The sequence below is a fragment of the Acomys russatus genome, chromosome 16, assembly GCF_903995435.1.
Source record: "Acomys russatus chromosome 16, mAcoRus1.1, whole genome shotgun sequence".
In the NCBI taxonomy this organism is placed as follows: domain Eukaryota; kingdom Metazoa; phylum Chordata; class Mammalia; order Rodentia; family Muridae; genus Acomys; species Acomys russatus.
The window spans coordinates 39,662,215-39,679,576 of record NC_067152.1 but is presented as its reverse complement, the minus strand read 5'-3'; the positions used below and the strand labels follow the sequence as shown (position 1 = coordinate 39,679,576).

The following is a 17,362-nucleotide window of genomic DNA, read 5'->3' as shown; positions in this document are numbered from 1 at the left end:
GTTGTTTGACCCTCACACCTGTAGCCTCCATCTGAGGACAAGATCAACGGCATCCTCTTGGGTTTTCGAATCCGGTACCGGGAGCTGCTTTACGAAGGGCTGAGGGGCTTCACTCTTCGAGGCATCAACAACCCCGGGGCCAAGTGGGCTGAGCTCACCTGTGAGTAGCACTCCTAGGGCCTTAGAGAGGGTGAGGGTAAGGCATGCCCACCTCCCTGCTCTGAAGCTCCCAGCTTCCTTGAGCCTGCTAACCTGCAACCCTGCTGCCCTCCCCTTTGTGTTCCTCTCCTCCTCCCGCCCCCCCCCCCATGTATTCACTTGCTGAGCATTTATTGAGCATCTTCTGCATACTCCAAGACACTCTGGGCATACTCTTAGTTAAACAGACAGTGTCCCTGACCTCTTGGATCAGTCTGATGGAGGAAGGATCAGACATTTTATAAGTAAACCCTGAAATAGATGTCAAGGGTCATCGACATGAAAGTGGGAGAATGATCCAGAACACTTCCAAAGGGCTCTCTTGATATGGAAGGATGATTGCAGTTAGGCAGGCAGATGTGTGGAGGAAGGAACCACCAGCTTAGAAAGACCATCACCCTCAACGTCTAGACCCTCACCAAGAACAACAATCATTACCTACTCCTATTCCCCAGGAAGTCACTACCCAAGCCCTAGGGCCAAAGAAGCCAGCCTTCAAGTATAGAAGCAGAGAAGGGGGTGGGGGCAGGCATAGGCATTCAAGTAGAAATCCCAAGGAGAGAGGATGTTGGGAAAGCCATGATCAAGAGAAGGGTGTGAGTGAACTTTGGGTTTATAGGAGACACCGGGAGCTTGGAGGTAATGGCCTGGCTATAGGAGACAGGGAAGCAGAGGCAAGGAAGCTGTGGTGTTAGCATGGCCAAAGAGCATGAGGCTGAGCCAAGGATGCAGGCCAAGAGTGTGGATTCCTTAGGGCTCCACATCTGTTCCAGGAAGGGAGAGGGAGGCAGGCAGGAAAGAGGAAGGCATGTAGAGGATGAGAAAAGGGAGCCACACTGTTTACCAAAAGAGAAGTGAGCAGGAGAGAGGAGGCAGCCTAGGTCCCCATCTGTGCCCTACTGTGCTGTGTCCCATATCTCCCAAGCTGGTGGAGCCTTTTCTTCCAGGGATATTCGCTGACAACAAAATGATTGAACATGGAGCAAAGGGATAGTAAATGAATGAAACCCACAGAAATACCCAATTCAACAGCTCATGTTATTTTCTTATCTTTCCTTATTTTATTATTTTGGCCAATGTCTGCTTGTGGCCGTGATTTCATATGACCTGCATCTGATGCACTCATATTTCTTGACAATAAAATTGTTTCTGGCTCATATGAGGAAATTCACGATGCCAATATTTCACCCTGGTTTGCTCAGAGCTCCAAAGTGAAGCTGGGGGAACAAGTGGGATAAAAGGGTCCCCCCAGAACTGCCCTCAGGGTTCCTAGGCTCTGAGAGGCTGCCCCATTACCTTGGTCAGTGTTTTAAAATATACCCACCCCGCCTAAACCCCGACTTCTATCTAGGCCCCTTGCACAGCACCAGGAATTGGAAGCAGTGCCCCCTGGCTGCTCCATCACCAGCCTCAGCATTCTATCCCAGGCCTGGTAGGGTCCCGGTGGGTGGGGTGCCTCTGTGCGCTAACCTCTGTCTGCTGTCTCCCTGGCTTCTCACCTCCTGCCCCCTAGCCTTGTACTCCATGCGGAACCTGACCCGGCCCAGCCTCACGCAGTACGAGCTGGACAGTAAGTCCCCTTGCATGGTGACCCGTTGTGGCCCAGACCTCCTGGGCTGGGCTGGAGGGAGGGGGGGCAGTCCTCAAGAACACCTGAACCCAGGTCCACCCACTATCCTAGCTTACTTCCTGTTGCTGTGATAAAGACCATGTTGAAAAGCAACCTGGGAGCTGGGTGTGGTGGTGCACGCCTTTAATCCCAGCACTCGGGGGAGGCAGAGGCAGGATGTGAGTTCAAGGCCAGCCTGGTCTACAAAGCAAGTCTAAAACAGCCAAAGCTACACGGAGAAACCCTGTCTTGAAAAACCAGAAAAAGAAAGTAAAAAGCAACTTGTGGAAGAAAGGGTTTATCTGGCTTACACTGAGGGTCTCCACACAGGAAGTAAACCAGGAGCCATAGTGGAACGTTGCTTATACCACCCAGGACCACCTGCCCAGGCATGGCACCACCCACGATGGGCTGGGCCTTCCCACATTAGTCAGTAATCAGGAAAATACCCCCACAGACTTAGCTACAGGCCAATCTGATGGAGGCATGTTCTCCTCCGTTGAGGTCTCCTCTTATGACTTGTACCAGCACACCCACCCAGGGTGCTTAAATACTAGGGCCTCCTGTCATGCATACAGCTCTTAAGCCCATGAAACAGGGAGCATTTTGGAAGAGAATCCTCCAAGCCTATCCTATATAAGTCATGAGTAATAAAGGAAGTCTATAGACTTGAGTGGAGAGGTCAGCAGGTCAGCAGTAGGAGGTAAAGCATACTACAGGGCAGGTAGGCAGGCGTCTGTTGCTGTTGCCTGCCTTGACCTATGTGAGGCACGTTGGCCCTCACTGTCTCTCTAGCCATGTCTCAGGCTCCTGGATGGAATATGTCAAGCCTGTCCTCGTGTGGCTCACCTCTGCCCCTCGGTGTTTCTGAAGCCTCAGCACGCATGCGCGCACACACACACACACACACACACACACACACACACACAGTGCCTTCTGACCAGGAAAACCAACCTCAGAATCTAGACTGCCCTCGTCTCTGCAGCCTGAGCCTACTCCATGACAGAACTGCCACCCTGGGGGACAAGGGTGGGAGACAGACAGATGGGGACAGCAGAATTTAGACGATGGGATGACATATTGGCCACCATGAAAAGGGATCACATCTCCCACCCAGGACAGCAAAAGCCCATTTTCTCTCGGCAGCTTCTCTTCATCAGGCATGTCCCCCTGACCAAGCACTTCAAACTTGACCAATAAATGGAATTTCTTCACCCAGCATTCATGTTCTATAAACACATGCCCTCTAAGACTGAGCTAATGGGTGTGGGGCTGGGTGGGGGACGGGAGGTTACAACTCAATGATAGAGCTTGGGCTCACCTTTGTGAGACACTGGATTCCATCCCTGGCCCCAACTGAGAAGAGAGGGGGTTGGTGACTGGGGGCAGGTGGGGACACCGCAGGGACATGGCTGATATGGTTTGCATCTGCCATAGTGGGAGAAGTACAGGCAAGGAAGGTTTGACCCTCCAGCCCAGGGTGGCCAGGACTGTGAACACTGGCCCTATCAATCTCAGCACTACTCACTTGGAGATTCAGTTGTATTTATGACCCTAGAGCAGGAGCAGGCTTTGTGTCACATATCTGTGTGGGCAGCGTGCAACCCAAGCATCTAAAGCTTGCCACTTATCTCCTTCCTCTTCAATGTCACATGGTAGTTCTGCCTCCTCCCTCCCCTGTAGCTCCAGCCTCCTCCATGGAGGACTCCTTCCATAGGCTCTCTGACCTCGGGGTTCCTGACCCCCGCCCCACTCTCACCCGTAGATCTGAGCAAGCACAGGCGTTACGAGATCCGAATGAGTGTGTACAACGCCGTGGGTGAGGGACCCTTGAGCCCACCACAAGAGGTCTTTGTTGGAGAGGCAGGTGAGTGTGCCCTCGTGAGTCCCAGGGTGGAGTTCCAGGGTTCCCCCCCCACCCCCCCCGCCCCTACCATCCTTCCCTAGCCCACCTCCTCTTCCACTCACTCACCAACCTCCATGCCTTACAGTGCCCACAGCAGCACCACAGAACGTGGCCATCCATAGCGCCACAGCCACACAGCTGGATGTGACCTGGGAGCCACCCCCGCTGGACAGCCAGAATGGAGACATCCAAGGATACAAGGTATGGGTGATCTGACAGAGGAGTGGGGTGCAGAGGGGCAAAGAGGTGGGGGTGGGGGACCTAGGTCAGTGGAACGAAGGCACTTCCTGCCCACAGCCAGATGTTTGCTCGCAGGCTTCACCACACACCTGTGGCCTTGGTTACCTGCACAGCTGGCAGAAATGTGTTGCCATACAATAGTTCCATTCTGAGGTGGGCTGAGCTTGATCTAAGAACTCAAACCTCTTTAATCCCAGCACTCGGGAGGCAGAGGCAGGCGGATCGCTGTGAGTTCAAGGCCATACTGATCTACAAAGTGAGTCCAGGACAGCCAAGGCTACACAGAGAAACCCTGTCTCAAAAAACAAAAACAACAAAACAAACAAAAAAAAACAAAACAAAACTCAGACCCCACTTCTGTATTCTGTTCTAAGGCGCACAAGTCACTACCTCACCACGTCCAGCCCCATAATCACATAAGACTTCAGAGGAAAAAGGGCTGGGCATGTAGCTCAGTTGATAGAGTGCTTGCTTTGCATGCACAAAGCCTCAGGTTCAATCCCCAGCATTGCTTAAACCAGATATGGCAGTTTATGTAATTCCAGTACACAGGAGGTGGAGGCAGGATTGGAATTCAAGGTCAGTTTAGACTCTAGGAAGTGTGAGGCCAAGCTGGGCTACAAGAACCTGTGTTGGGGGGGAAGAAAATCTGTGAGGACCTTAGGCCCTGATACTATTCTGGTAGCATTTGAAAATTGGCTTAAAGGTCATGTCTGACTGAGGATGCTGTTATGGTGGAGTTCATATTTGCAGAAACCTTTAAACTCCTCCAGCCTGCCAAAAGCCTAGGAGGCTGCTACACTGTGGGCATTGATGCGCATTTTATATCAATGAGGAAACTGTAGTCCAACTGATACACTCTGGACCAGTCAGTGTTAGAACCCAGGTGCCCAAATAGCCCTTGCGAGAAAGCAGAGCACATGGCCAGTCCCTGGAGGAGGGCAGGGTGTGGAAAAATAAAGAGCTGACACCCTCCCTCCCTCCATCTCTCCCTCCATCCCTCCCTCCATCCTTCCCTCCCTCCCTCCCTCCTTGGGGCATGCAGCCCTGGGCTGTGGTGGGAGCTTGCCTCCCTAGCCAGTATCTGGGAGACTCTGAATCCTAACATTTGGATGGCAGTTCAGAAAACTGTCGCCATGCAATGGCCCTGGGGACGCTGGGTATGCAAACCACAGAATCCCATGGTTTTCCTGGCCCAGCATGTCATTCCGTAGGTAGAAGCTAGGGTCTGCCAAGGTGAAACATTCTCTCTGCCACACAGCCTGTGGAGACGGGACTGTCTGCTGTAAGGTAAAATCCAGTATAGGAATCTTTTGCATCCAGGGTGGAGGAGGAGGAGGAAGGCATCTTGCCAAGGAAGCTCTGAAGATGAATGGTTCCCCCTCAAGGCTTTACCAGCTGGGAAAACCAAATATTTCACTTATAGTATATGCCTCTAGAGGGACAGGAGGCGCCAGGCAGAGCCAGCGATGGCGTGGCAGTTATCAGACTGTTGAAGTTTAGAAGTGTAAGTTAACATACAGATCCAGGAAATGTGTGGGTGCCCGGGTTACACAGCAGATTTCTGCAGTTCCCAGAAAACACGCGCCTTACCTGGGTGTGAGCTGCAGGGATTGGAATTGCTGCACCCCGGATGTGTGCTGATCAGTGATGTGACATCAGCGCCCATTGACCGAGGGTGGGGGGGTGGGGGGGTGGCCTGGTGCGTTCACATCAACATCCGGGCTGCAAGTGGGGCTCAGCTGACAGGGTGCTTATCTGGCATGCGCGAAATCCTGGGTTGTATCCCCAGCACCATACGTCCCGCTGTGATGGTGCATACCTGTAACACTTGTAACTCCCAGCACTCAGGAGGTAGAGACAGAAACATCAGAAGTTCAAAATCATCCTTTACTATATAGGAAGTTCAAAGCCACCCTGGGCTACGTAGGTCCCTGACTAGGACAAGGGAGGGGGCTGGTAGATTCTGACAGATGGCTATGACGTGAGGGAAGAACAGGAAATATGAGCAGCGCCATAGCCAGAGAGCATGAGGAAGATGGAACCTTGGTCACAGGAAAGAAAAAGGAGGAGGCTGAGGAGACCTGGAGTGTGTTCCTATGTGTTCATTTCAAGACATCTACAGCTGCGTGATGGCGTCTCACACCTTTAATCCCAGCACTCGGGAGACGGGCAGGCAGATATCTGAGTTCGAGGCCAGCCTGGTCTACAGAGCAAATTCCAGGACAGCCAGGACTACGACTGCACAGAGAAACCCTGTCTCAATAAACAAGACCAGACGTGGTGGCGCACGCCTTTAATCCCAGCACACGGAGGCGGAGGCAGGCAGATCTCTGTGAGTTCGAGGCCAGCCTGATCTACAAAGTAAGTCTAGGACAGCCAAGGCTGCACAGAGAAACCTTGTCTCAAAAAAATAAAATAAAATAAAATAAACAAACAAAAACAAATTTGTTAGCCACCAAAGGAGACAAGAAGCTGTAGCTACAAATGGGGCTTAAGAGAAAGGCTCGATACCAGAAATGTGAACTGAGGAGTGCTCAGCACATAGAAGGTCCTGGGACAAAAGAGCCTACACAGACACAGATGAAAAACAAAAGACCCAAATAAAACCTGGAAAAAAAGCCTGAGTGATGACTCAGGACGCCAAGGAGAAATTATGCTTCTATGGAGAGGGAAACTTGGATTGTCAGCTCCTGTTGAGAGACAGAACAAGTGCAGCCCAGGGAGCAGTTATGGGGGTGTTAAGAGAGAATTGCACCCCAGCTAGTTTGCTGCTTTTGATTGGCTTTTTCTAAGATGCTGGAGGGGAACAGGGATGTAGCTAAGTTGATTGGACCCAAAACCCTGGGTCCAACCTGCCACTTCACATAAACGGGGTGTGATGGCGCCTGTGATGCTAGCACTGGGAAGGCAGCGACAGGAGGGTCATAAGTTCTAGACTATCCTTGGCTCCATAGTTTGAGGCTAGCCTGGGCTATTCAAAATCCTGTCCAGAAAAAAAATGCTGGAATTAGACAGAAAATTCAATTTAACAGGACTGGCCAACTATAGCCCATAAGTTAAATTTAGCCTACTGTCTTTACATCAAAAAAAAAAAGTTTTATTATTTGGGTGGAGGTGGCACAGGTCTTTAATCCTAGCACTTGGGAGGCAAAGGCAGGGGGATCTCTATGAGTTGTGAGATCAGCCTGGTCTACAAAGTGAGAGATCACAACAGCCAGAGCTACACAGAGAGACCCTGTATCGAAAAACAAGAACAAAAACAAAATAATGTTTTAATGGAATATAGCCATGCCTGTGTGTGTACAAATTGTCCTGGCTACTTTTGCATGGGAAGATGCTAAACATACAACACACATGAACAGCTGCAACCGCTTCATCAGCTAGTCCTCCGCAGACACAAACATAGTCAGGGTGGCCTTAAAGAGAGCTAGCAGAGCAGCGGTGGCGCACACCTTTCATCCCAGCACTCGGGAGGCAGAGGCAGGCGGATCGCTGTGAGTTCGAGGCCAGCCTGGTCTACAAAGTGAGTCCAGGATGGCCAAGGCTACACAGAGAAACGCTGTCTCAAAAAAAAAAAAAAAAAAAAAAGAGAGAGAGAGAGAGAGCTGGCAGAGCAGCGGTGGCGCACACCTTTCATCCCAGCACTCAGAAAGCAGAGGCAGTCAGATCTCTGAGAGTTGGAGGCCAGCCTGGTCTATAAAGCAAGTTCTAGGGCAGCCAGGGCTGTTACACAGAGAACCCCATCTCAAAAAAACAAAACAAAACAAAAAAAGAGTTCAAAGTTCTCCTCAACCATATAGCTAGTTGAATCGTAGCCCAGGCTGCGTGAGACTGTCAATAACCAAACAAACAAAACAAAAAAGGGCTGAGAAGGTTATAAGTGGTAGACTGTTTACCATGCACAAGGCCCTGGGCTCCATCCCAGTATTGCCTCCTCCTCCTTCAATAAATAAATAATAAATAAACCGGGTGATGGTGGCACACACCTTTAATCCCAGCACTTGGGAGGCAGAGACAGGTGGATCTTTGTGAGTTTGAGGCCAGCCTGGTCTACAAAGTGAGTCCAGGACAGCCAAGGCTACACAGAGAAACCCTGTCTCAAAAAAACCAAAAAAAAATAAATAAATAAAATAAAATAAATAATAAATAGTAAGTAAGATGGGGAGAGACAACTGGTGTCACCATGATAGTAGGAGACAGCAAGGTCCCACCTGGTCCCTTCAGTTTCCCAGCTCAGTGTCTACTGGGAATGAAGTGAGGGAGAAAGGGCAAGGAGACGGGAGTGTGGAAAGCAGTTATAGCCAGCTGTCATTTCCCACGGGCTCCTCTGTACCTGTGGGTTCAACCTGCTGGGGATCGTAGATATCAGAGGAAAATGCTGGGCCAGAGTGAACGTGGAGAAATTTTCCTATTATTTCCTAGGAGATGTGTGGAGGTGACTGTTTACATAGCCTCGACACAGCATCAGGTATTATAGTCTAAAGACTGTGAAACTCTCAAGAGGATGGTAGGTTCATATTGCTCTAGGTGACAGGATTCTCATCCCTTTAAAGCAAAATAATACTCTATTGCATATGCCCACTAGGCACATGTGTCTACTCACCCACTGGCAAATATCTAGAAGGGTTTTGTTGTTGTTGGGATTTTTGGTTTTGGTTTTTTGTTGTTTTTTGTTTTTTGTTTTTGTTTTGGGTTTTGGTTTTGGTTTGGTTTGGTTTTTGTTTTGGGTTTTGGTTTTGGTTTGGTTTTGGGGGTTTTTTGGGGTTTTGTTTGGTTGTTTGGTTGGTTGGTTTTGGTTTTTCGAGACAGGGTTTCTCTGTGTAGCCATGACTGTCCAGGACTTGCTTTGTAGACCAGGCTGGCCTTGAACTCACAAGGATCAACCTGCCTCTTCCTCTCAAGTGCTGGGATTAAAGGCGTACACCACCACCACCCAGCTGGAAGGACTTTTTTTTGCTTTTGTTTTTTGAGACAAGGTTTCTCTGTGTAGCCTTGGCTGTCCTGTACTCGGTTTGTAAACCAGGCTGGCCTCAAACTCACGGTGATTCACCTGCCTCTGCCTCCCAAGTGCTGGGATAAAAGGCGTGCGCCACCATGCCAAGAAGGTTTTTTTCTTCTTGTTTGCTTGCTTGCTAGCTTGTTTTGAGACATGGTCTTATGTTAGCTCAAGATGATTCGAAACTAGCTGTGTCACTATGACCTTGAACTTGTGACCCTCAGCCTCCGTGTCCCAAGTGTTGGATGTCAGTCAGGTGTGCAATCCGATGCCTAGATTTTCCATGTCTTGACTATTGTGGCTCTTACTGCAGGGAACATGGGAGTGTAAATACCTTCTTCAAGATCTTGATTTTAATACTTTTGGATACATTCCCAGAAATGAGATTGCTGGGTCATGTGGTAATTCTATTTTTAGTTTTCTTTGAAGAATTCCAGACTGTTTCCCACAGTGGCTACACCATTTTACATTTCCAGTGATGGCATAGGAAGCTTCTAATGTCTCTCTATAGGGCTAATTATCTTTTGACACCTTGAGAGCCACCACAATAGGTGCCATGGGACAGGCCCTTGCGACTTGTTTTGTTTGAGACAGGGTCTCGCGTGACCCAGGCTAGTCTTGAACTCACTGTGTAGCTAAAAATGGCATTTAACTTCTGATCCTCTTGCCTCTACCAGCGAAGTGGTAGAGATTACAGGCATGTGTCATGACGCACAGCTAGTCACTGTGGCATGGAGTCACATCCTCCGGCCCCAATGTTTAGTAATGTCTACTGCCTTTCCAGGTTCCTGTTAGCCATGTTATTTGTATTCTTCTTGGAAAGGTCCATTTGGTTTTTGTTTTGTTTTGTTTTTCCATGAGGCTATATGAACCCACAAGACATTGTATTAAGTGAAATAAGCCGAACACAGAAAGACTGAACCATATGACCTCACTTATACATGGCCTCGCTCATTAGCGTCTATGGGACAGTAATAACAAAATTGTCAGAGTCATGCAATCAGGAAGTAGAAGGTGATTGGCATATTAGGAAGGGACTACAGAGATGCTGGTCAAATGGTAAACATTTCAAGCTAGGCATGGTGGCACACACCTATGGTCCCAGCACTCAGAAGACAGAGATAGGCCAGGTCTCTGTGAATTCAAGCCAACCAGGGCTACATAGAGAGGCACTGTCTCAAAAAAGAAAGTAGGAAAATATTAGCATTCATGTATCAGTCCAAGCTTGGTGGTGGATACCTTTAATCCCAGATGAGGCAGGACCACATAGTGAGTTCCAGGCCTTCCTGAACCAGAGTAAGACTATCTCAAAAACCAAAAATAACCCCCAGACAAAAAGAGTTTCAGGCAGCTGCATGCTCGTGGTGGTGCACACCTTTAATCTCAGCACTGGGGAGGCAGAGGCAGTCAGATCACTGTGAGTTCGAGGCCAGCCTGGTCTACAAGGTGAGTCCAGGACAGCCAAGGCTACCCAAAGAAACCCTGTCTCAAAAAACAGAAAAGGAAAAAAAGAAAGAAAAGGACGTTCCAGACATGTAAGATGAACCGTTCTTAGATCTAACCTGCAGTATATGAGGTTGCTACCTGTGGCCAATAAAACTGTAGTGTGTACCTAAAATCTGCTGAGAAGCTTACTCCTAAAGGTTCTCACTATGGGGGGCTGGAGAGATAACTCAGCAGTTAAGAGCACTGGCTGCTCTTCCAGAGGTCCTGAGTTCAATTCCCAGCACCCACATGATGGCTCACAACTGTCAATAATATAAGCTGAGTCCATCTTCTGGTGTGCATGAAAAGAGAGCACTCACACACAAAGTAAATAAATATTTTTTTAAGTTCTCGCTGTGCATCAAAAGAGGTAACTGTGAGTTGATGGATGCCAATTAGCTTGGCTTAACACAGTGGGTGGCTATCAAAACATCAGGGGGCTTGAGGTGGGGCTCAGCAGGTAAAAGAGCTTGTCTAAGAGTCATGATTCCTGGGGTTCAAACCCCAGCAGGCATAAAACAACAAGTGTGTGGGCATACACCTATAATCCCAGCCCTTAAGAGGTCAGCCCAAGGTTATCCTCAGCCACATTGTAAGTTCAAGAGCAGCCTGGGCTGTGTGAGTCCTGCCTCCAAAAAGGGGGGAAACCAGAATGGCTAGGGGTGTAATAATGATTGAGTGCCTCCTGACATGCTCAAGGCCCTGGGTTCTGTTTCTAACACTATAAACAACAACCCAAAAAGAAGAACATTATATTTCTTTTTTTATGATTTATTTACTTCTTTTATATATATTAGTGTTGTTTGCATGTACACCTACATACCAGAAGAGGGCACCAGATCCTATTATAGATGGTTGTGATCCACCATATGGTTGCAGGGGGGATTGAACTCAGGACCTCAACCTCTGAGCCATCTCTCCAGACCTAATTATATACCTTAATTCTATTAAAACTTTGTCAGCTATACATTTTTAAAAGGAAAAGGGCTGGGAATAAAACATAGTAGATGAAAAATGGGGATCAAAGTCATTCACTGCCACTCCACCCCCAACCCCCATCTGTATGAGGCACTTCCCCACACGATATAGCTCAGTTGGGTACCAACCACGTGTCAGGCGTGACTGTAGGTACCTGGGATACAAATGGACTGGGGTGCCTGCCCACAGCCTGGTATATACTCACTTCCCATGAGTGAGCAGTCTACCAATCAGTCATGTCACCTTGGGGACCAGGATCCAGACTCAGCCCCCTTGTCCTTTGCTGTGTATCATCTAACAAAGGCCAACTGGAGGCACACAGGTGGCCCTGCTTCTGTTTGTCCTATACCGTGACACTGTTCTGCCCAAGGGCAAGGCCTCAGCTGCTGACCCTGTCTCCTCAGCAGCACTGTGTATCTCCCTCTAGAGGCCTGCCTGTCACCCTCAGCCGGGCCTTAAAGCCATTCTGACTTTGTTTCCTCTTCTGTTCATCACTTAGTATTTTGATATGAATATGTATCTGCATGAGCTCATGTGTACCACATGCGTTCAGAGACCCGAGGGGGCCAGAAGGGGGCATCAGATCTCTTGGAACTGGAGTTATAGGAGGTTATAAGCCACTACATGGGTGCTGGGAACCGAACAAGAGCAGCAAGTGCTCTTAACCACTGAGCCATCTCTCTCTAGCCCCCCCCCCTTTATGGGGGTTGGTTTTCTGAGACAGGGTTTCCCTGTGTAGACCTGGTATCCTGGACTCGCTTTGTAGGCTTTTTTCTTTTTTGAGGCAGGGTTTCTCTGTGTAGCCCTGGCTGTCCTGGAAAACTCTCTGTAGACCAGGCTGCTTATTTCCTTTTTAAATGCCCTTTCCTAACTTCGTGTCTTTGTTCACACCTCATTATTTCCTCGCTTGGTCCCTTTACTACAGAGTTGAAAGGCCTCTGCCATGAGATAGATGTACAGCCCAATGGTAACGGGCTTGCTCAGTTTGCTATGCCTCGGTGATACACAGGCATGATACAGTAGCCATAAAACTCAGGCTTGATCTTCAGCAGAGGGAGAAGGACCAGAGGGAAGGAAGAAGAGGAGAGGGATGGAGAAAGAAATCAATGACAAGATCCGGGCGGTGATGGCGCACGCCTTTACTCCCAGCACTCGGGAGGCAGAGGCAGGTGGGTCGCTGTGAGTTTGAGACCAGTTTGGTCTACAAAGTGAGTCCAAGACAGCCAAGGCTACGTAGAGAAACCCTGTCTTGAAAAAAAGAAAAGAAAAAGAAAAAAAGAAAAATACCAATGACAGTATCCCATACTTGCTTTCTTGGTCTTCCCCTCTGCTCTTTTTCCAAATCCCAGTCCAAGTGGGTTCTCTCTCACCACCCTCCAAATCTCACTCCGCTAAGGCTGCTGACAAATCTGTCCTGTTCCTCGTCAACCCAAATCTGTCCTGTTCTTCATCAACCAGTGGTCACAGGCTTTGCCTTGCACAGTTGAGACATAACGCTCTCCCGCCTGGTTCTCCTCACAGTGCCCATCACCCCCACCTCAGTCCCCTTTGTGGTTCCAGCTCCCCCTGCATTTCAACGGAGGCCCCAGGGATCCGTCATCCCTCTCCTCTGCCTACAAGAATCTAGCAGTGTGCAGACCCATGACGCCAGCCTTGAGCTTCTCCCCAACTCTGAATCCAGCAGAAGCTTTGTGGCTGTTGGGCTCTCAGAGTCAGTGTGTGAGTGAGCAGATGAGTGGGTTTTATGAATGAAGACCTCAATTCCCCATACAAAAAAAAATATTTTAAAAGGAAGCAAGGTTGTAGAAAAGCAAAGCTTTAGTAGTAACAAGATGTCCTAAGTGCTAGTTGCGCATACTGGGGGTGGACACTTTTATTAGCTCTTTCTCACTTTTATTGGTATGGAGGACATGAAAAGCCAATAGCCTACAACAACCTCTTTGGCCAGCAGGTGGTGCCAAATGATCTCCAATCCTTTGCAAGGTTTGGGACACCAAACCTTTATGGAGGTTCCCAGCGCGATTGATGTCTTTTTGGTTTGTTTGGGTTTTTGTTTTGTTTTGTTTGGATTTTCAAGACAGGGTTTCTGTGTGTAGCCTTGACTGTACTGGACTCACTTTGTAGATCAGGCTGGCATCTAACTCACTGCGATCTGCCTGCCTCTGCTTCCCTGAGTGCTGGGATTAAAGGTGTGGGCAACCATGCCTGGCTCAGTCCCACAGTTCTTAATGTCTACATAAAATGTTTTTTTTTCCCCTCAGTGAGGCAATACTGTTAACTTGAAGGCAGGGTATTAGCTACTAAAAGGAAAATTCTGGAACCTTTCTCAAATAGCTCTTAGCTGCTTCCATGTTGTATCCTGTTTGAAAGCAACGGTGCCTTTGAACCCTGAAAGGGGCAGAAGCAGAGGGAAGCCTAATGTCTTCCTTACTCTCACCCCACAATCATTGGTTCCCACAGATTTATTTCTGGGAAGTCCAACGGAGGAACGTCACTGAGAGGGTAAAGCCGCTCTTCCTGGCTGAGAACAGTGTGAAACTCAAGAACCTAACTGGCTACACGGCCTACATGGTCAGTGTGGCCGCCTTCAATGCTGCAGGGGATGGGCCACGGAGCACCCCGACCCGGGGCCAGACTCAGCAAGCAGGTAGGAAGGAGTGTTGGGGAGGTCTGTTTGTGGGGGACAGGAGGCTACACCTGGTGTCAGGGCTGTCTCCAGCCATGAAGCTGGGCTCGGTACCCAGAACCCACTTCCAGGTGCCCTGCCTAGAGAGAGCGCAGCCTGCCAAAAGGCCTTGTATGTCGGGGGGAGTGGGGGGGACACCTCTCAAGGCAAACCTTGAGAAAATCCCCAGATCTCACCTAGCCTGTCCTGCCCACCTTGTCTCAGCCTTTGGCATGGCCACCACTCCCAGCCTGCATTTGGCTTCCTCCTCTTCTTTTGTCTCCTTGCCTTTGTTCATGTCACCAACCTTCATTGTCTTCAATGAGCCCACACTTTTGCTTCATGCTGGTGAGGCAACGGTGAGAAAAAAAAAAAAAAAAAACAGTAAGTCTGTGTCCTGGTGAGGGCCACAGACCATAAACAAGCACAGATGAGCTGGCTGAGATGGTGAGGATAGGTGATCTAAGGGGAACAGAGTGTGGATCACGTTGGACAGGCCTAGCCAGGATGGCTACACCTGAACTGAGATCTGAGTGAGAGGAGACCAGCTGTGGGAAGTTCTGGAGACCAAGCAGGAAGCAGGGTTCCTGTCAGAAGGACCAGCAGGTGCAGAGGCTTGGAGGCCAGAGGGAAGTAGAGGGACAGAACTGGATGCTGACAAGCAAGTGAGATGAGACTCGAGCCTCCAAGGGTCTGGAGAATGGAGATTTGTATTAGGTATGATGGAGAAACCAGGCGTGATGGCGCAAGCCTTTAATCCCAGCACTTGGGAGGTAGAGGCAGGCAGATCAATGTGAGTTCGAGGCCAGCCTGGTCTGCAGTGTGAGTCCAGGGCAGCCAAGGCTACACAGAGAAACCCTGTCTCAAAAAAAAAAAGACCAAAAATAAATAAATAAATAAAACTAGATCTTCGGCTGGCTCAGTGGTTAAGAGCACTGGTTGCTTTTCCAAAGGACTCAGATTCAATTTCCAGCACCCACATGGCAGCGTATAACTGCCTGTAACTCCAGTTTCAGAGGATCTGATGCCTTCACAGAAACATACATGTAGATAAAACACCAATGCACAAGAATTAGATCTTTTTGTGTTTTGAAAAACTAAAAAAAAAAAAAAAGAAAGAAAGAAAAACTGGCTCTGCCTTCTGGACTGAGAGACGGGACAAGAGAGGACAGAGATAGAGAGGCCAGGTGGGCACGAGACACCGGCATGATGGAGGAAGGAGCGACGGTGCAGATCCTCTTGTGCTGAGGTGTCCAAAGTCACTTTTTGGTCAGTATCACACCAGGTCCCCCATAGAAGTCCTAGGGAGGCAGCGTTTTACAATGGGCAAGGGGCACTTGAGAAACCATGGTTTTTGCTCAGGGGATCCAACCCCTTTTTCTGACCTCCATGGGCACCTGCGCTCATGTGACATACGAACAGTCACACATGCACATAAATGAAAATAAAAATAAACCTTTAGAAATAGATAAGATCCGGGCCACCTTCAGCTGCACAGCAAGTTCGAGACTGCTCTGAACCTCAGAAGGATGTCTCAGAACAAGCAAACAAATGGAAATGTGTCTATACCGAACATGTTAAGGGCAGCACCAGATAGCAGCTATTTAGCAAATAGCTACAATACAGTTTGTATTGTATCAGAGATCATAAGTAACCTAGAGGCGACTTAACCGGGATTCCGGGTTTCATCACTTGCCTAGCCTAAGAGGGATACCCTGGCTTTAATTGCTAACACCACAGAAAGGATGGAGCGATCGCTTATATGCCAATATGATACTGTTTTACGTGAGCCAGGCATCCTGAGATTTTTGGTTAGAACCAATTGTCTGTGGGTACAGAAGAAAACGGTATAGCCTTCAGCCCTGGCCTCCAGACAGCAGCTTTTCCAGCCTGATGCACTCTTTACTGTGGCTCCCATTAGTCTTAAACAGCTGTAGAAAGCAAGCTACCAGAGATAGTTCTAGCTGGGATCCTCTCTGGGACAAGCCCCACCTCCAGGGTGCCTGTCTCTTCACTGGCTCCCCACCCCCACCCCACCCCTGGGTCAGCCAGAGGCTGAGCTTGGGTATGCTAGCCTATCCATCTGCCTGCCTGCCCATCTCGACCACACTCCGTCAGTGTCACTGGTCGGATATGAGCCCCCAGGAGCCTAGAAGCTTCCGGCACTGTAGCAGGACAGAATGTCCTGTCCCACGTCCTTCTACCACCGCCCCCCGCCCCCCCGCCGAGTGTGTTGAGGGGGAGGACAGGAAAGGGCCCTGAGTTCACCTCCCTCCTTCAAAGACAACCGAGCCAGGGAGATGGAGCCGGAAAATGTCAAGATTAGTTCTGGCTTGGTGGGAGGCAGCTCTGGACAATAATAGCTTGGCCATCCACCGGACCAGCTTGGGATGCTGGGGGCGGGGAGGGGGCGCTTCCTGTCTTGCCACTTCACCCTTCCATTTCCCAACCCCCCAGCTCCCCCTCCCACCGCACACCAGAAGCTTCCATCTCTGTGTTGTCAGAGTTACCCCCCAGGGGGTCTCAGAACAAGAAAACATCTCTTCCCAGAGGATCTGGCTGGCCTTGTCTGGCTCCTCCTGACAGCATGGTGTCTCTGTAGCAAGCCCTGCAGCCCAGGGATGAAAGGAAGGCCACGTCTCCGGAGTTCTTGCTTTAGCGCCCACTCTGTAGCTAGGCTGAGGCTTCCCCACCTACTCTAGCGGGAGTGCTCAAAGACACACCCCATGGTGCCAGGAAATGGTCTTGCCCCACAATGACCCTTGGGAGTCACCCATTGTGATGCTGTGCTTGGCCCCATGCTACTAGCCAGGGCTCAGAGCCACTAAGGAGGGAGTCCGGACTCTCAGGCTTTAATAGGGTTTTTCTCGCAGTGCCAGAGCCTCTAATATTAGACAACTGAATGCTAATGACGTCAAGGGAGGAGGAGAGAGGGTTCAGGGCCTCAGTTGACCTCTCTTGCCTTCTTTTTGTGCCTCGACTCACTCTCTCTCTTTCCTGGGCGTGGACCCAAATGCTCCTGCTAGTTCCTTGGAGCCCGACCTGAGCCTTTGAACTTCCACAGAAAGAGAAAACAAAAACAAAAACAAAACAAAAACCCTTTGCTGTCTCTCCACAGCCCCCAGCGCCCCAGGCTCGGTCAAGTTCAGCGAACTGACCACAACCTCAGTGAATGTGTCCTGGGAAGCCCCACAGTTCCCCAACGGTCCTCTGGAGGGCTACAGGCTGGTGTATGAGCCCTGCACCCCAGTGGATGGTAAGTGGGGAACCTTCCAAGTGGCC

General features: G+C 49.6%; 1 protein-coding gene across 1 annotated transcript in view; it reads left to right on the top strand.

The window, feature by feature from the left end:
* Sdk2 (sidekick cell adhesion molecule 2) overlaps positions 1-17,362 on the top strand; it is a 123,258-nt gene that overhangs the window by 80,237 nt on the left and 25,659 nt on the right. Inside the window, exons 31-35 of the mRNA XM_051158991.1 lie at positions 25-160; positions 3,573-3,674; positions 3,799-3,914; positions 13,876-14,062; positions 17,199-17,336. Of these exons, the coding sequence (XP_051014948.1) occupies positions 25-160; positions 3,573-3,674; positions 3,799-3,914; positions 13,876-14,062; positions 17,199-17,336 (679 nt within the window). The remainder of the gene's footprint in view (positions 1-24; positions 161-3,572; positions 3,675-3,798; positions 3,915-13,875; positions 14,063-17,198; positions 17,337-17,362) is intronic.